This window comes from Leucopleurus acutus, assembly GCF_964270905.1.
Source record: "Leucopleurus acutus genome assembly, chromosome: 13".
In the NCBI taxonomy this organism is placed as follows: Eukaryota; Metazoa; Chordata; class Mammalia; order Artiodactyla; family Delphinidae; genus Leucopleurus; species Leucopleurus acutus.
The window spans coordinates 65,235,280-65,254,383 of NC_139155.1; the positions used below are offsets into that span (position 1 = coordinate 65,235,280).

The following is a 19,104-nucleotide window of genomic DNA, read 5'->3' on the forward strand; positions in this document are numbered from 1 at the left end:
GCGACCCGAAGAGCTGAGATCCCGAGCCCTGGGGCCTGGAGGCGTAGGAGTCGGGGCGGGGCGGGCCGCGGCCTGGAAGGGCCAGGGCGGGGCTTGGGGCGGCCCAGCCGCTGCCTCCCCTTCACCCCAGCGCGCTGGTGCTGGCGGTGGCTGCCCAGGAACCCGGCGCGCACGGGTCCCGCTCCAGCCCCAGTCAAAGCCGAAGCTGCAGCCGGCTCCGGGCCGGGGCCATGGGAGCCCCCCGCCGCCCGCGTCATGAGGACGGAGGCGGAGGCAGCGGGGCCGCCGCTCGAACCCGGTCAGTGCTCCTCGAGGGCTCAGCTCTCACTCCGGGGAACAGGGGGGGACCCCGCCCTAGCGCGGGGCAGGGTCCGGCCGCGCGACCTTGGGCCGACGGCCGCCGCGGCCCGGGCTGTAGAGCTTTGAGCGAAACCTGGCCAGGTGTGCACTCCGCCTTGGCCACCCCACCGCCAGCCCCGGTTAGTTTGGGTTTCCTGATACTTCTTGGGCTGGGACCCCAGGCAGCTCTGATTGCGATCATGGTGGGAGGGTCCCCGTTGAGAGTCAGGAGCGGCACCTTCCCCAGAAGCGAAAAGTCCTCCTGGGCTTGGAAGATCCCGTCCCCTCGGGTAGTTAAGGCCTAGAAGGGCTGGGAACTGGCTGGGAGTACAGAGCAATGGGGGAGGGCTTTCCCCTGGCCTTCCAGACTTAGCGTTTTGTCTTGCTACAGTTCTTCACTCTCTAGTTCCTCTGCCCCAGGTGGCCTGAGTTCCTTTGGGGCGGAAACACAGACTGACCCGTTCAGTGCAGCGGGCCTCAATTTGCTTTTCTAAGTGGGGGAGGGGGAAAGCAGTGATTCCTGCTCTGCTTAAGGCACAGGGTTGATGAGAAAGAGAAAGGGCTGGTAAACTCTAACGTGAAGTGCCAACACACTGGAGAGGTCAGGAGCACAGGAGACCCCAACCCTAAGGCATTAGTGGGACACTGTGATTGCAGCAAGGAGTAGGGCCGGGGGCTACCCTGGGATTTGCCTGCCTACTCCTCCAATTACCTAACTCTGTGATCTTGGATCAGACACTTGCCTTTCCTGAGCCTCTGTGGTGTAGTGACTCACGTTTACAGGGAGCTTTCTGTGGGCAGGCACTGTGCTAAGTTGTTTACATGCAGAGCCTCGTTAATGCTCATAATGACAAAGTCGGTTACCAATGTTATTTGCACTTTTGCAGATGAGCAGACTGAGGCTGAGAGGGGTTAAGTATTCAGGGCCAGTGAACTGTCTTCCTTCCTTGGCAACAGCTGCCAACTGAAGCCAGGCCAGCACCTTCCAGGCAGACCCTAGCTCTCAGGTGGGACAGTCCCTTGGCTCCAGGCATCAACATCTGGCAGCAGCTTTGGGCTTGGAAGGCCTCGCCTACTCTTATCACCCCCCACAGGAGTATCTTTGGGTCCCTCTTGGCTGACCTGCTTGTGCCAGGATTCGGGATGGCCATGTGGGGGACGTTTAGCCACATTGGGGGTGGGGTAAGGATAAAAGAGTTAGAGATCAGGGCAAGAAGAGAAGGGGCAGCAGAGTTCCCGAGGGCCCTAGAGAGCCGCCGACCCCTGCGACGTTTACAGCTTAGGCATAGGGGAGGCACAGGAAGAGTCAGAGCCTGGCCAAAGATGGCCCAGCTAGCCAGTGTCAGAGCCCAGGCCACAGAGCAAAGAGGGAGCTGTGAACAGAGGGGCACAGTCTGGAAGCCTGGGGGAAAGGGGAGTATTGTGACACGTGGGCCTGGGTATCTCGAAGGATAAGGTCTTTTTGAAAAAAACTCCTTTCATTCGTGATTCAAGCATGTCTGTGTGCCTGCTGTGGTCTGAGGGTTGGGAGGAGGCAAATGTTGTCTGCCTGCCACTGAGGAATTCCCAGTCTGTCCAGTGGGGAAGTTACACACCACCTCCAATCCTCCATATAAAGGGCCTCAGGGAGGGAAAGAGACCAGAGCATTTGGATGGGAGACCACCTTTCGGACTAAGGGATATGCAAGAGCAAAGGCTGGGGAGTAAACAGCCCATGTAGAGAAAAACAAAAAGGCAGTTTAAAGCCACAGTGAGGGGTTCTTGAAGAGGGAGGCACCCACCACAAGGGGACAGCACACTGCATAGGCTTCTCCCTCCACTTAGCCCGTTGGGGGATTACTTTAGGATGTGAACACCTGGAGGGCAGGGCTTGGTCTCAGTTACCTGTAATGTCCCCAGAGCCTGGCACACAGTGGTGCTTAATAAGTTCGTTTTTTTTTCCAGCAAAGGTTTGATTTACTACTAAGCATCAGACATTAGGCACTGGGAATAACAGTGAACAAGATTAGCACATTCTCAGCCCTTAGGAAGCTTACAGCCTAGTGGGGAGACAGGATAGCTTTATTTTATTTTTCTTGTTTTTGTTACTTTTGCTAAGTACTGTGAAGGAAACAGGGAAATACTGTGAAGAAGAGCCCCTTCTCCCAAAGGTACAGTCAGAAAACGCCTCTCATGGGAGGAGACTTTGAGCTGGGACCTGAATGACAAAAAGGGGAAGACTTGAGTACTGAGGGTAAGAGAGTTCCAGAGCTGCACATATAAAGATCTTGGGGTGAGGGCCAAGGTGAAGCGAGTGAGGTGGGCCCTACAGGCCTTAGTAAGAGATAAGAACGTTATTCTAAGAGCAATGGGAGACTGGAAGGGATCCCTCCAGATGCTGTGTACAGAAACAGGAGAGGGGCTGGGGGTAGAAATTGGGGCAGAGGACAGGCAGAAGTCAGGCAGGATGGAGCCCTGGGGGTTGAATCCATGGCAGTGGATGGAGGGGAATATTAGAAGGCCTCTAGTCATGGCCTGGGTTCCTTTTAGAGCCTCCTGGGGTCGGGGAAGGAGGGAGCAAAGCCTGAGCCTGCCTGGTCTCAGTGTGCCACGCTCTAGCTGGATGGAGATCAGGACTCACAGCAGCGCCTGTGAAGGGCTCCGCACACATTCTTGCCCCAAGTGCCCACAGCACCTGTGGGCTGGGGTCTGTGAGAAAGGAGCGGGCACCGAGAGGCCATGTGACTCACCCAGCTGGTGGCCTGCACTCACCCGTGCCATCCTGCCTTCCAAGGGCCCCGCAGGTGAGGCATAGGAGGAGAGAGGACAGTACAGTGCAGCGAAGGAGCAGTCACGGGTCCCTGCCTCCTGGGAATGCGTGACAGCCCAGCAGGGCACAGATGAGCTCCATGCGAGCGTCTCCTCCTGTGAGCCAAAGCATGAACTCTGGCCCGGCAGAGTGCAGATTAGGGAAGGGGCACGGCCAGCCTGGCCTCAGGGAAGGCCCCAAAAGTGCTGGCATCTGAGCCAGGCCTTGAGACCGGGGAGTGTTTAGACATGGGGAGTAGGAGCTTGGGACCCACTCCAGGCAAGAGGCTGCCTGGACAAGACCAGCAGGTGAAAGGCCAGGACAGACTCCAGGATTCATGGGTGGCCCTCCTGGTTGGTGCACGCGGAGGAGGCCAGGGCAGCTCTGCACAGACCAGTCGTGGGTTCAGGAGAGTCCCCCGGAGACCCCTGAGGCAGGGAAACCACATGGGCTGAAAGGCCGTCCTAAATAAACAGAGTGCTCACAGCCGGAGAGAAATCCTTCAGTTCTTTAGACTCTAAGTTCTGTCCAGATTCACAGGATCCCAGGGCAGGAGGGTCCTGCAGGCCGCGTGCCAGCTTGCCTGCCCCAGCCCTGCCTGGTGCTCCCTGGCTCTCCTCTCTAAGGCACACCCCCCCACTTCCCCTATCCTGGCCCCTTGTTTTTCTCCTACGCTGCTTGTTTTTGCTGTCCACCAGGGCAGGGACCTGTCTGTGTCACTCACGACCATCTCTGGTTCACATGCCAGGCACTTACTAGGCTCTTGGGAATTATTTGTTGATTGAACAACTGAATCAGACCAAAGTCCCTACTTTAGAGATGGCCAGACTCTGTCCAGCATGAGGGAGTCAGTGGCCTAGCCCACAGCCGGCCAGTGGCAGAGCCAGGGCTGGAATGCCAGAATGCCTAGGTCGGGCCCTTTCTGCTCCACCCAGAGTAGCTTTCCACATGCAGACACGTGACCGTCCCCTCCTTGTAGCCCTGGGGGCTGTGGAGTCAGGGGCCTCAGGAATTCAGACATGAATATCTGCTGAGTGCCTCCCGGCTGCCGCCCTGTCCCTGCCTCCTTGGAGCACCCACTACAGAGAGGGCTCTGGAGAGGGCCCTGTGGGGCTGGGAATGCACGGAGTGGGGGGCCAGGCACAACAGGGGTCGTCATGGAGAAGTGACGTCCGTGGACAGGAGTTAGCTGGTGAGGATGCGGGGAGGCGAGGAAGCAGAGGGTGCCGGAGCAGCAGCCATGAAGGCCTTGTCCTGGGAGGTATGGGAGCTAGCCCACTGGAGGGTTTTGTGTAGGGCTGGCCTGCTCTAACCGGCATTTTGGGGAGATCACTGCCGTGGTGAGGAGAATGGATCAGGGGGCCTTTTGTAAGGCAGTGCACTGGTCCCTGAATGGCTCCTGCAGGATCTGGGCAGCAGCTGATTATGGTGGGAGTGGCAGTGGTGGGCCCTACACCAGGGTCTGTGACCTCCGTGTGTTTCCCTGCAGGGGACTTTGTGCAGCTGCCCGTGCCCATTATCCAGCAGCTCTACCACTGGGACTGCGGCCTGGCCTGCTCCAGGATGGTGCTGCGGTGAGTGGGCAGGCCTTAGCCCTCCCAGTCCACAGCACCTGCTCTTGCGGGGGGGCACACAGGGAGAGACCTGGGTGGGATTCATCGTCCATGTGGCTCTCCTCTGTTGGGGCTTGTGGGAGGCCCAGCTTCCATCCAGGCTCCATCCCACCTGCAAAAGCAAGCAGTGGTGGACCAGGCCTTCCAGGTCTGCGTCCTGAGAATGCCAGGGCTCTGGAATGGCCAGGAAGTCCCAGGTGCCCGGGCCTGGCCCACAGAGTGACCCCATGATTGAGATGTGGTGTCCTCCCCACTCCTGGCCTTGGACTCTTGGGAGACTGAGTCACTAGGGAGCTGACCGCTGAGCTGAGGCTGCGTGAATATCACAAGAACCTTGACCACTGGGGCACGGAGGGACCATAGCCATCTCCTTGTCACAGAGTTTTCAGGCAGCAGCCTAGAACGCCAGGGCAGCCTCTCCCTTACCCATTTTACCTCCTGGAATTCCAGGCAAGATAGGGTTCAAGAAAAGGATTCTGTGCCTAAAACTTAGAAAACCACTGATGTGGTCCAAGCACTTAGATGGTCCTAGAGATGAAGCTGGCGAGGCCAGAGAGGATGGCAAGACTTGACCAAAGTCACAGCCAGCAAGAGAGGTCAGACGCAGAATCCAGGCCCTGGACTCCGTGGCCGGTGCAGTGCCCCCAGCAGCCTCGGGTTGTGCCTGGCAGTGTGTGGGCAGGACGTAGGAGTTCATGACAAAGGACAGAGCCTTATGGGGGCACAGGAACTCAGACAGTGGCTGGCAGGCCCTCGGGTAGAGGGTGACCCGGGCCAGCTTCCCTGACCTCAGCAGCCCATCTGCCCACAGCTACTTGGGCCAGCTGGACGACAGTGAATTCGAAAGTGCCCTGCAGGAGCTGCGACTGACCAGGAGCATCTGGACCATCGACCTGGCCTACCTGATGCGCCACTTTGGCGTGAGGCATCGCTTCTGCACCCAGACCCTGGGCGTGGACAAGGGCTACAAGAACCAGGTGAGCACCGGCCACTGGCCTTCACCAGATGTGGTGATCAGAAGAGGGTGTGGTCCAGACCTGGACACCCAGGTGAGCACCCGGTGTGCAGAGACCAGGGAACCAAGGCAGATGCGCTAAGGGCAGAACTTGTGAGCTGTCGGACCAGATCACCTTGGGTCCAGCTGCTCAGAGGACCCCAGTGGTGAGCCGGGTCCCTCCTGACACCCCCACCACAGACACCCGCCGCCTGCCTTCGACAGCACCTGACGATGCACAGAGGAGCGTCCGGGTGACCTTCCTGTGTCCTTCCCTGTGTCCCAGCATGAGCCGGGCCAGGCCTCAGAGCACACACTGTCCTCCTCTACCATCACTCACCGATTTTCTTCCTTCTCATGGGGACAGCTGGCTCCAAGTTGGGTCATTGGTGTTCTGGAAGAAAAAACAATATACTGTCTTTCATTTCTTTTATTTTTCTTTTTAAAAAGAATGCCAGCATAGCCTTTCCCATACCCCAGTGCATTTTCCCACCCTGCACAGCTGGAGCTGGTCTCACCTGCCTCCCGCAGGGTGGATCACGGCCCATGCTCCAAACTTTGGCAGAGCAGAGTCGCTACTGGCCTCGCTGGCAAGAGGGTTGTCGCACGGTGGCCAGTGCTCGTCAACCTAACTCTCCTTTGAACCTTCTAGGCCAGGGGAGGAAGGCTGACAGATCTGGCTTGGTCAGCGTGGCCGCGAGGCAGAGGAAAGGGCCTAAGAGCAGGGTATTTTCTGCCTCCCCCACAGGGGCTCTGGCCCCCTTAAGACCCCTGCACCAAACAGAGATTGTTCCTTGCTAACATATACTGGCTGAGCCGAGTGGTGGCTAGATATCCAGGGGCCTCAGCCGGCCCGTTTGCTCATTTACTCCAGACTCCTGCCCATCAGGGTACACAAGCCCGGGGCGGCTAACCTTCCTCAGGGTGCCAGCCTGAGCCTGCTGCCCACCCATCTCCTGAGCATCCTCCTCATTCTCTGTGTGGTCCTGCACTCCTGGCCAGCCGCCCTGCCCGCTTGGGACAGACACAGCCTTCCACCCAGGCATGCTGCCTGTGCTGTCCCCCTGCAGGCTGGGCTCCTCTGCTAACTCCAGAAGGTGCTGTTTACTTCATCCAAGTGGGGTGAGGGCAGTGGCCTCTCCAACTGCCCTTCTCTCTTCAGTCCTTCTACAGGAAGCACTTCGACACAGAGGAGACCCGGGTGAACCAGCTGTTCGCACAAGCGAAGGCCTGCAAGGTGCTGGTGGAGAAGTGGTGAGTCCACCCCACCCCTGCCCTTCCTTGTGCACCTGCTCACCCACAGACTTGCAGGTTGGGGGGAGGCCTCAGGAAAGGCTGGGGAGTCAGGCAGAACTGGGGTTTCCTACCCAGCTGGCCCTGGGCACTGACTGACTTGTCCCCCCTCCCCAGGCCTTAGTTTTTCCATCCATAAAATAGGGACAAGTGGGGCTACATGACCTACTATACACAAAACTCTGGCCTGGGGTAGATCCTGAGTGGGGGATGAAGGGACAGGTGAGCAAGACAGACTCCAGCCAGCCCTCGGGCTGCTCACAGAATGGTGGCATGGGACAGAACACCGGGACCCTAATAAAGGGGTGACAGCCTGGGGAGCATGCTGGCACGGTGACGGAGGGTGACAGGGACAGCCCAGGGTCACTGTCTAGGGAGGCCTGGCTGCCAGATCTCCCCACGGGCTGCTCGACCTTATGTGGATCCCGCTTCTCAATCTACACGTGGGGGCAGGACTCAGGAGACCCCACGAGCGACTTGGCCAGATGCGAACCATTTCTTTCCCTGGGCTCCCTGTAGGTAATGCTCCCAGGCCTGCTGGCTCAGACCTGGGCTGGGTCCCCCAGACCTCCCTTGGGTCTCCCATTCCCCCCAGATTTCTGTTTTCATTGTAACGTAACCTAGGCACACGAAAGCCCACTGGGAAACAGGGAAAATGTCTCCACACATCCTCGGGCCCCGTGAGCACATGTTGGAGGGAGAGGCAGCCGATGTGTGCTTAGTGGCACTTGACAGGTGCTTCCTTGTTGAGTGGAGAGCTGGGGCTGTCCCCGTCCCACAGGTGAGGAAACTGATGGGAAAAACAGTGTGAGCCACCGTGGCCACCCCAACTCAGCCGTGCTGTGACTCGAACCTGGGACTTGCACCCCCGGGGTCCCATGGAGTCTGCCCTTTTCCTTCCAGCCCAGCCCCTGCTTTTTCCGGTAGCTGAAATCCCACTCTGGTACATACCGTTGGCAACTCAGCCAGCTGTTTCATTTCAAAGACCAAATGGAAAAAGGGCATGTTTCCCTGGGCCAAGGCAACAGACCAGACGGTCCTGTGACTCAGCGTGGCTGGAGTTGGGCCAGGCCATGAGGTGCTAATGTGTGCTCCTGAGGAGCTTGTAAGGATGGAGGGCCCAGAGTGGGTGAGCGTCCCCCCCGTGAAGATGGTGGGGCCCCAGGCACAGAGGACCCTTGCAGCCCTTCTCCCCTCTGGGTCTTACTTGGACTTGCTTCCTTCTGGGGGCATTGGAGGGGGGCTGTGCCTAAGAGTCTGGAGCAGCTGGCTGAACTGAGGGTTCCCCTCAACGTGCTGCTGACCAGTCCTTCCTGGGCAGCCCCTTCTGCCACGAGGAGCCTTAGAGAAAAAGAAAAATAACCCTTTCAGAGAAACACTTGGTTTTGAAACTGGTGAAGGCGTGCTTGACTCAGATTTTGGGAAGCAAATTAAACCAACAGTTTACATTAATCACGCATCATTTAGGGTAAAAGACCAAGGCAGGGGGTGCTTGTACAAAAGAATTCACTAACCAGGTCAAGACGTGGGGTGCTGCTCCAGTGGCCCTTGATGGGGGTCTGTCTGGAGCTGAACTGTCACCCTGTGAAGGGCCTGATGGGTCCAGCTTGTCCTGGCCACACTCAGAGCCCTCCAACCCTGGTCCCATGCTTGGCCCCCATCTGAGCCTGGGCCACCGTAACAAAGCAGGACATTCCCACCGGCAAGGAGCTCAGGGCAGACACGAGCCATGTCCCCAAGCTTTGTGACACAGGACAGGACAGGGGTCCAAGTGGGGGTCCACTTGAGAGATGGGGAATGGGCCCCAGCGGCGCCAGCTGACCCTCCTCCTGCCCACAGCACAGTGAGCGTGCAGGACATCCAGGCCCACCTGGCACAGGGCCACGTGGCCATCGTGCTGGTGAACTCAGGGGTGCTGCACTGCGACCTCTGCTCCAGCCCCGTCAAGTACTGCTGCTTTGCCCCCAGTGGCCATCGCTGCTTTTGCCGCACCCCCGACTACCAGGGCCATTTCATCGTGCTGCGCGGCTACAACCGGGCCACTGGCTGCATCTTCTACAACAACCCGGCCTATGCTGACCGTAAGTGTGGCAGGCGGCAACAGTGGGCAGGGCGGCCCCTGGCCCCCACGTCTCCTCCCATTCAACCTGGTGTGGCCAAGACCTACCTCAGTGCCTTCTCCCCAGAGCCCCTCCTCCCCCTGGACTCCCTCATCCTTGCCACCCCTCTGGCCATGCAGGAAACCAGCCACAACTTGGGGCTGTGCCAGACTCCATACCCCTGTCATCACAGGCCAGCCCTCTCTCCCTCCCACTGCGCCAGCCCCCTGCCACCTCCCGGGGCCCACCCTGCTGTCTCAGCTGCACAGGCCGCAGTTTCCATCTCCCCCAGGCCAGCCCTCCGAGGATAGCCAGCACACTTGTCAGAAAGGAAAGTCTGCCCAGCCCCGGCCCCAGCCCTGGCTCCAGAACCCCCCAGGGCTCCCATGGCCCTGGGGATGGGGAAGGACCATCCTGACTCACACAGACTTGTCCCGTGCGACCTCGCGCGTGTTTCTTCCCCTCTCTGGGCCTCACTTTCTCCATCTGCTGAACTGGGGAAAGGTCAGAGAACAAGCTCACACAGGCTGCAATAGGCAAGGAGGGCTTCCTGAGCAGGGAGGGGCAGCCAGGCATGTGGGATGTGGCTTCCCTGGGCGCTAGTCAGGCAGGTGCTCGCCTCACCCGCTGACCCTGCTCTGCCCCTCGTGCCCCAGCAGGAATGTGCAGCACCAGCATCAGTAACTTCGAGGAGGCCAGAACCAGCTACGGCACGGATGAGGACATCCTCTTTGTCTACTTGGACAGCTGACAGCAGGAGCCTGGTGTGCCCAGGCCCTTGGACCCCACCCTGCCCTGCCCCAGCTGGGCCCACTCAGGAGGCCCTGGCCCAGGTCTGGGGCTGCCAGGGCTCAGATGTGGAACTGTGGCTCCGGCTCATGTGACCAAACCCCAGGGAGTTCTAGGAGGCTGAGTCCCACGTGCTTAATCCACCAGCGCTGAGCCGTCATGCCACTTACCCTGCACTCCTGCTGGTTGCTGGGTCGTCCCCAGAGCATCTGAGTGGAGCCTCCCCCAGGACCCCGAAGCTGACTCCAGCTGTGCTCAGGGGACATCCACCCCTACGGGTGCCCTTGTTGCCTGTGAGCCAGACCCAGGGCAGAGGGAGAAGCCTGAGCCCATCTCCGCACAGACCTGGTGAATGAGCCCTGAAGAGAGATGTTGCTTGTCTGTTTGGAGACTGTGTAGCTGGCCTGGGCCCCGGGGCTGGGACTGCTCCAGCCTTGCAGGGACCTGGAAGTACTGCAGACCCCCCTGGGCCTTTGGTGGATGCTGCCGCCCCCTCCCACCTCCCAGTGGGACCAGTTCCTGCAGCTGATTGCAAGGCTTCTGGCCCCTGGGGAAGGCTGGACCTCAGGCAGAAATGACTCTGAGGCCCCTGCGGCCCTCCAGGTACTCCATCTCCTTGGGGTGGAAACCTGGGCTGCAGGTGGGACCCTGGCTCCTGCTGGCCAGCAGTGCTCACAATGCCTGACCCCGAGGGCCAGGAATAGCTGCCTGGTCCCCAAAGATGCTCACACCCACGAGGCTTCCTGACTAGGCAGGCAACGGGGCTTGTGTCTGAGGGTGGGGAACCCCAAGTTTCGCAGGGTTGGTTGCTGGGGCCCTGGGCCTGCGTGGCTGATCAGTGGCTGGGTGTGTGGGGGGTACTGTGACCCTCCACCACCCGCCCTGGTGTTGACATCAGGACCTTTTGCACAGAACTTTGGGTCTCTTCTGTCTGACGGGAGGGGTGTTACCTACCCAGGATCACACAGCACGGCACCATAGCATGGACTAGAACTGTTTTCTTTTTCTTTTTTTTTTTTTTTGAGAGGGGGAGGGTGGTGTTTTTGAGATTTAAGTTTTCACTTTATGGGGGTGAGACTCAACCTCAAGTAAGACAATAATAGTGAGATTGTAGGTACTTTGGAACCACTGACACCTCTCTTCACAGGACAGGTAAGCCAGCCCAAGTTCTCTTTCAAAGGGGCCTCTCATCATACGGACAGAATCTGGCCCAGGAGAGTGGTGGAGCTGGGTCTGGAACCTGGGTCTGCACCTGAAAAATAAGGACAATGGATCATTCCCAAAAGGGCTGGGGACACCCATGCCTCGGGTTGCCTCTGGCTAGGGGGAAGGGATGCCCCAACAGCCACACCGCTGCAGCACCCTGCATCTCTGTCTTCCGGTGCCCGAGGCATGATGTGGGGCAGCTGCTGCCCCTCCCTCAGACTGCCGACCATGGCCATGCTCCACGTCTGCCCCCATGGAGCCATGGCTACTCTGAGGGGCAGGGGTGGGCTCTGCTGACAAGGGCTGTTAGAGCACCTAACCACATTGTTTCTCAACACCAGACGGCCTTGACCAAGAGGGAGGCGTTGTTGGCTGGGCAGCCACCCTGGGTTTCAGAGACTAGTGCTGCCTGCAGATTGGCCTCGTGTCCGTTGCCTTAATGCTGGGTGGCCCAAGATCCCAGGGAGTGCTGTCCCACGCCCAGGTGGCTTTGGGTTTGGGTGTGCTCAGGAGGCATCCAGGGAAACAGAGGAAGTGAAGCTTTCAGGATGGCTCCCTGTGAGTGAGGCTGGCACAGAGAGCAGCCTCCACAAAGAGCGGTCACGGCACCTCTGTCCATCAGAGACACTCAATCCCTGGGCTTGGAGGAGGGTTTCTCAGGGCAAGCACAGGTTAGAGGTCACCTGTCTGGAAGATTCACAAGAGCCACCTGCCCCTGGGGTGGTGCCACCTGCCTGGGGAGGGTCATGGAGGCAGGACACAAACCTCATTGTGTCGTGTTCTCGCACAAATCATGAAAATGGGGCTGGAGATAGAGCCCAGACATCAGGAACTCTGCCTACAGCACGTGGCACCACAACCCCCTGGCCACACACGGGGCCACGCTGGACAGTTGGCTCTGTTCACTCCAGCCACCTGGGGACAAAAGGGATCTTTTGCATTACAGAGATTTTATACATATATTTTGTTTGTAATGAGCCATTCTCAGTAAACATTATCCTCACTGCGAAATGAGTGATTCCTGTCTTCTCCCCGGGTTCTCAGCACCAGTGCATGGGAACCTGAACCTTCAACCTGCCACAGCGGGTTTAGCTGGGACTGTAATAGCTTCCTGCTTCTCAGACTTGCATCCCTTCCAGTTCCTGTGGAGGCACACACAAGCGGAGCTGGAGGTGGAAGAGTCTTGGAGCTCAGCTCAACTTTGACTATGGGTCTTGGAGAGGGCCTGGATGATGCATAGCTGTGGGCAGGAGGAGGACCTGGGAGGGCGGGGGAGGAGTGGGGGGACAGTGGGGCCCACAGGAGGGCATGGGGGGTGCAGAGGGCAGGACTACAGCCTTCCCTGCACCCTGAAGCCTTATCTGCTGGCTACTGGACTCCTGGCATTTTGCTTGATAAGAATCTACAGAAAAGGACTTCCCTGGTGGCACAGTGGTTAAGAATCCGCCTGCCAATGCAGGGGAGATGGGTTCGATCCCTGGTCCAGGAGGATCCCACATACTGCGGAGCAACTAAGCCTGTGCACCACAACTACTGAGCCCGCGTGCCTAGAGCCCGTGCTCCTCAACAAGAGAAGCCACCGCAATGAGAAGCCTGTGCACCGCAACAAGGAGCAGCCCTCGCTCGCCGCAACTTGAGAAAGCCCGCGTGCAGCAACCAAGACCCAACGCAGCCATAAATAAATAAACAAATAAATAAATATGTTAAAAAAAATCTATAGAAAAAGGAAGTGTTTGGAAATCCTGCCTTATCTGGCATCCTCAGACCTGCCCCAGGTCCTACAGAGAGCTGATGGAGCCGGAGCCTGTAGGTCCTGGTCTCCGGCCGGTGCTCTCATGCTGGCTGACTGCTGCTCAGCCCCTCCCCAAGCCCCACATTGTGGAGACAGAGGTCTGTAAACTGGAGAACAGCCCTCTGGACACAGCTTCAGTCAGGGAGCTGACCACCTGAGGTCAGTGTGCCCAGCTAGTGTGCCAGGCAGCAGGGCAGGTCTCCTATGAGTGTAGCCAATAGCATGTGAGCCCTGGCAGGGAGCGCACCCCTCTGCACTTGAGCATGAGCCCTGACCATTCGGGGAGAAGGAGCCCATCCTGAATGGACATATCATGGGTCGGGACAGGCATGGGAGAGATTGGTTTGGGGCCTCTGAGTGGCCCCTGAATACAATTATGGGAGGAAAATGACAGAATGAGGGAGGCATTGAAGCAGGAGGGACCAAAGGGGGGGCGGGGCATGGTGAGTCCTGGGTGGAGTACGTTGCCCAGAGCATGTGGACGGGGGGCATGGGGGGGGGACAGGCTGAGGACTCCTGGGAAGGGCCCCACTGGGAGCCAAGGGGCCAGACCAAAGCAGAGGTTTGGGTGCAGGTAAGCTGGCGCCTTTTGCCCAGGGTCGCTCATGGGGTTACATGAGGGTCTCTCAAGCTGTTGGGCAGGGCTGCAATTGCCTCAAGGCTGGACTGGGGCTGAAGCATCTGCTTCCAAGCTCACTCATAGGGCTGCTGGTCACAGGCTGCCTGGGCATCCTCATGACATGACAGGAGGTAATAAGAGGGAGGGAGGGAAGGAGGGAGGGAGAGAACAAGAGCACAAGAGCATGAGAGCAAGCGTGAACACCAGGAGGCAAGGATCACTAGAGGTCCCATAGACCAGAGCTAGGAACGTTCCGGAGACAATCCTCTCTAGGTGTCCTGAGCCACGCCCTTCAGAATACTAATGGTGAGAAGTTCTATATGACGGGGTGCCCTGGTCAGATCAGCTTGGCAAATACTGCATGCTGCAGCCCCTGCCCAGAGATTTAGGATGTGCAGAAAAGACTCTATAATCCTGCGGCAGGGTGACCCCATTCATTTAGGGTTTCCCCAAACTGCTTTGCCACAGAGTTTGTTTCTGTGGAACACTGGTATTCTGTGAAACATGCCCATCCTTGGGTAACCACTGGTCTAGTCCAGTGGGGAGACTGCAGCCCAGAGAGGGGAGTGACTGGCCCGAGGTCATCGTTCAAAGAGTTATGGACAGAGCTTGACCCAAACCCATCATTGCTGCTTCCCCAACCCTTGGCCCAGGTCACGGTCAGAAGCAGACCAGTGGCCCTGCAGGAGTGAGCCGTGCCAGAAGAGCCAGGAAGTGAACTCTGGGTTCTGGAGCCAGAGCTGGGCTGCACTTGTCCCGGGGGTCCTGTCTCCAGGTAGGGAGCCTGGCGTGTGGCCCCAGCGCTCTGGAGGAACACAGATCCTGTTCTCCTCTGACTCACCTCCGTCCAACCTGCCCCAGCTGCAGTATCCAGGGACCCACATCATGGATTTCCCCTGGCCCGAGGGACACCTCAGCTTTACCTGAAAAAACTGGCAGCTGATCCTCCAGGGGGAACTTACATCCCCAACTCCTTCTACCAAAGCAAAGCCACTGGCTCTATGGTGACCTCAAGTTCCCCCAAATGCCTGGGTCTTATTCACCAATGGGTCGACTAAGCTGAAATCCAGTGGTGTCCACTGGCTGCCCTGCTGTTTACCCTCAGCAGCACGGCCCAGAACCAGAAATGGATGTGAGTCCTCTGCTCAGTGCGAGAATCCCAGGCCATCCTCATGCACTAGGCCAATCCTCCACTTGGTAAACCCTGATGTGTTTTTACTGGCTCTTGGGCTGTTGTTGGGTCTGCCACCCCGCAAACTTCAAACTGTCTAGATCACTCATGTGGATGCCCAAGCCTGTTCTCTGATGCGACCAACTGGGATAAGGCTGGTGATTGCACCCCTGGGCCACCTGACTGCCACCTGGATTCATCACTGGGCTGGGTATGACAACACACCCACCACCTTGGACCTGGCGCAAAGGAAAAATGGTTTCTGATGTGGAGGCCACCACTGCATGCTGGAGTTGTGATTCCTGCCAAGGGCTGGCCCATTTCTCTTGCAGGGAAGGAGGTCACCTTGCCCGGGCGGCACACCTCCGACTCCATCATACCTCCCACCTGCTCTCGGGGCTATTCATAGTGACTCATCATGGTTGACACTTTTTAGGGTTATGGAGTTGCTGTTCCGTTCCAATCAGCCAACTCTGGGCACACCGTTGCGGCCCTTGAAACTAATCTGTGTGGTGTTTTTGGCTTTTGGGGACATTTGCAGTCTGACAAGGTGTACCTTTCATCACAAAAGCTAATCCAATGAGCAGAAGTCAAGATATGCTGTGGACCCTCCACACTCCCTGCCATCCAACCACAGGCATCTGGAAGCATTCAACACTGGAATGCCTCCTCAAAAATCAACACAAAAAGGTTTCTGGCTCTACTTCCCTCACTGCCTCCTGGTCCACACACTTTTGTAAAGCATTTTGGTCATTGAACGCACCTGTCCCTAGAAAAACCACTTCCTGGGGACATCGGGATGAAAGTGATAAGAAGGTCATAAGGACCTATTTTGAAATTTGGGGATTCAGACTTGACTATTCCTGGACACCTTGCTTCTTTCTTTCCCCTGAGAGCAGCTCTGGGCTGGCCTGGTTGGCACATTTTCTAGGTGAAAGCCAAGCCAAAAGGGGGCCTAGGGATTCAAACTTGATTCTGGTTCAGCCACTTTGATTCTCTTGATGGACTGGCATGGTCTTAGATCACAAGGACCGCAACCACTTGGGTGAGGACATTGCTCGAGGAGAGCCCCTACGGCGGCCCATGCGGGACAAAGTGGGGAATATATTGGGTCTCTCTGCATTTTATAAAAATGTCCTTTTCTTCTTGCACCTGACCCTTCCAAACAAAAGGTTTTGGTCTGAGAAGGAGAAAACTGGGGAACAAAATTTAACAGGTGACATTTTAGCTACTGGAGTTTAGCTATGCTGATTTTGGAGGGGGAGCAGCAACTCTGGCCCCTAGGTAGGAAACACCTTAGATCCCAGGAGATAGGTAGAGAGAGGCATTAATCACGAATGATCTTTGCCTTTCATAATTGCCTCTGGAGCCTTCCAAAAAAATGCCCTGGTGCAGTTCTCCCAAACTTCTGCAAGCACCTTAAATGTAACAGGGTTTGCCCTCTTCCTGACCAGATGGTTTTGACTACAGTGTGATTCCTGTTAACCTCACCAGAAGTCCATTGGAAATGCAGGGGATGTGGTTGGCTCCTGTATCTTCCAGGAAAAACTCCTGCAGTACCACCAGATGCCTTCCCAACCCCCATTCCCATAGAACTCACTCAGTCACCCTGTGGGGAAGAAGAATGCCACCCAGCTGGCGGCATGGGCAAACAGAATAGATTGGATGACTGCCCTCAGGCAGTCCTTCCAAACACGAGGATCAGACTCAATTATTCAAACTCAACTGGGAACCCAAAGGCCTACCAGCTGGCCAGGAGGCCACACTAGAGGCATTATCAACCTCTGTCTTGACGGATGGAGGTCCCTCTTGGGGGACCCCAACACTTGTAAATAACACTTTCTTTCTAGGGGCGCCATGTGTGCCCTGATGACTGTACTTGTGTGGACGCCATGCATGAACTCACCAACCTCCCTGAACAGTGTCTTGCATCTTTATGGTGGTTATAACAGACCTTCAAGTGTTTATTTGTTTTGTTTTGTTTTGGTTTTTTTTTTTTTGACTGCACCGTGGCTTGCAGGATCTTAGTTCCCTGACCAGGGATCGAACCTGGGCCCTAGGCATTGAGTGTGCAGAGTCCTAACCACTGGACCGCCAGGGAATTCCCCCTTCAAGTGTTTAAACAAATACCACCAGTGGGTTTGGTAGCCCACAGACAACTGTGGAGACCTCACTGAAATGAGGCTATCCTGAGTTACCCTGGGGAGCTTGCTGGACCAATAACTGACCCATTATTTAGGTGGACTCTGTGGGTAGTTATCCCTATGATGGTAGTCATTGATTAGAAACAAACAGTGATGCACAATTTGTCCCTGACTGTAGCTAAAGTGACCAGTGATACCACCTTGGCCCTGGAAGTCATTCAGGTCAGTGTCAACTTACTGGCCAGAGTGGGTACGAATGATAAACTTGCCTAGGCTTCTTCCTTGTGGGCCAGAGCGACGACTGGGCAATACCTAATACATCCTGCCATTCTTGGATTAATGACCTAGGTTAAGTGGAGAGGTCAGTATTTGAGAAAGCCATTTGACTTTTTCTAAGATAGACCTTGATGGTTTATGGGATTTGTCCAGCCTGTTGGGTCGAGGACCCAGGGGTGGGGGGCGGGTGGGGGAGGTGGGATTGAGGTTAATACTGCAGGTGGGACTCATTCTGCTCCTTGAAGTGCTGTGGGTGAAATTAATTAAATGCCGAGAGACAAACTGAATTGATTTAGTCCAGTTTCTGTTGATCAGATTAATGAGAGCAACTGTTGGCGTGGTACACTCATGGGGATGTTGCCAGAAGTCAAGATGGTGTAAAAATGAGGGGTGGACATTTTTGGAAGTTATCGTTGTGGGTCTCTCACATTTCTCGAATTTTTGCATGACTTGCGAGCTAAAGCCATGAATGCCTTTGTCCCAGACTATTTTTCAAGGATGTCTGCCGAGCCAACAGCCTTGTAAGATATAGTTCTCCCTCCAGAGCAAAGCACAGGTGTTCTTGCGACCTTGGTAGAGAGGGGCAGCGTCTGTCTTTAGAACAAGGAGCAGACATGCTTTACCGTCCAGTATAAAAGAGTCAAATTCTCTCAGCTCTCATCTCTCTTTTTCCCTTTCTCTCCTTCATGCAACTCACTGTGTGTGTAGGAGCCACTTGGCCCTCTTTGTGTTGTCTTGTGGGAATTGGGGCTCAGGGAACTCCTGCAAGAAAATGCTGGTCCTCTGGCTGCTGCTATTGTTGTAACGAAGTCCTTTGTCTCTGATCCAGGAGTGTTGTATCTTTGCGGAGCATCCATGAAACTGAGGTCAGCTAACTCATCAGCTTGCATGTAGGGTAAGATGTCAGATTCTTCCCAGCTCTCGACAAGACGTTCATGCTTTTCAACACAGTGAATTCCATTTCTTGGGACCTATCCTAAAGAAAACAATAGAAATAAGACTAATTTAGCCATGAAAGTATTCATACCAGCATCATTTGTAACAGCAATGAATAAATACATACATACATACCTTAATGTCTAATGTAGGGGAATAATTAAATAGGGGGCCATCTACATGTCGAACACTATGCAGCTGGTAAAGTGTTTAAAAACAATTTTTTTTTATGGTGAAGGAAAATGTTCACATTACATTGAGAAACAGAAGGGAACACCACAAAATTATATGGACATTATGATCCCAATTATGTTAAAATAGGCATAGTCCATAAAATAGGACTGGAAAGAAATATGCCAAGATGTTAGCTATGATCTATCTCTGGGTTGGAGGACTAGAGATGAGTTTTTTCTCCTTTCTCTGTATTTTTCCTTATCTTCTAAATTTTCTATAAAATATTTGCTCACTACAATCCGAAGAAAAAAGCCGATTTCTCTTTTGAATACCACAGTCCCCAGCCATGAGATCCTCTGCCCAGGGTCCCAGCTGAACCAGCGTGCCTTCCTTTGCTCTACAGAATTTCCCCAGGGGCCTGCTGTGCACCTGGAGCTGGGGACAGGAGAAACAAGAGCAGAAGCGGAGCCCTCAGCCTGCACCCTGCAGACATCTGCATTCCAGGGCCCATGACTCGTCGTGGACTGAGGCGTGTGACCAGGAAGGACTTCCCAACACAATCATTTAATGGGTGTTGTTGGTTTTTTTTTTTTTTTTTTTTTAAATAATAACTAGCATTTATTGAGCTCTTACAAAGTGCCAGACTATTCTGAATGCTTTACATCCTCATAACAAATCTATTAGGTAAATACTACTAATTCTTTTTTTTGGCCGCGTTGCATGGCTTGTGGGATCTCAGTTACCCAACCAGGGATTGAACCTGCGCCTTCGGCAGTGAAAGCGCCGAGTCCTAACCACTGGACCACCAGGGAATTCCCTGTAGTTTTCATTGTAGAAGTCTTTCACCTCCTTGGTTAATTCCTAAGTATTT

The 19,104-nt window shown here is 55.7% G+C and overlaps 1 protein-coding gene across 2 annotated transcripts; it reads left to right on the forward strand.

Moving 5' to 3' along the window:
- Positions 1 to 138: 138 nt before the first annotated feature.
- GUCD1 (guanylyl cyclase domain containing 1) lies at positions 139 to 11,640 on the forward strand. Of its 2 annotated transcripts, none has more exons than XM_082852942.1 (6): positions 139 to 298; positions 4,617 to 4,701; positions 5,552 to 5,717; positions 6,897 to 6,988; positions 8,867 to 9,108; positions 9,786 to 11,640. In XM_082852942.1, exons 1-6 carry the CDS (start codon positions 256 to 258, stop codon positions 9,875 to 9,877), a joined length of 720 nt encoding a protein of 239 aa, XP_082709068.1. In that variant the 5' UTR covers positions 139 to 255; the 3' UTR covers positions 9,878 to 11,640. The 2 variants fall into 2 exon arrangements, with proteins under 2 accessions (XP_082709068.1, XP_082709067.1); XM_082852941.1 differs by having other exon boundaries at positions 162 to 298; positions 8,996 to 9,108.
- The last annotated feature ends 7,464 nt before the right edge of the window (positions 11,641 to 19,104 follow it).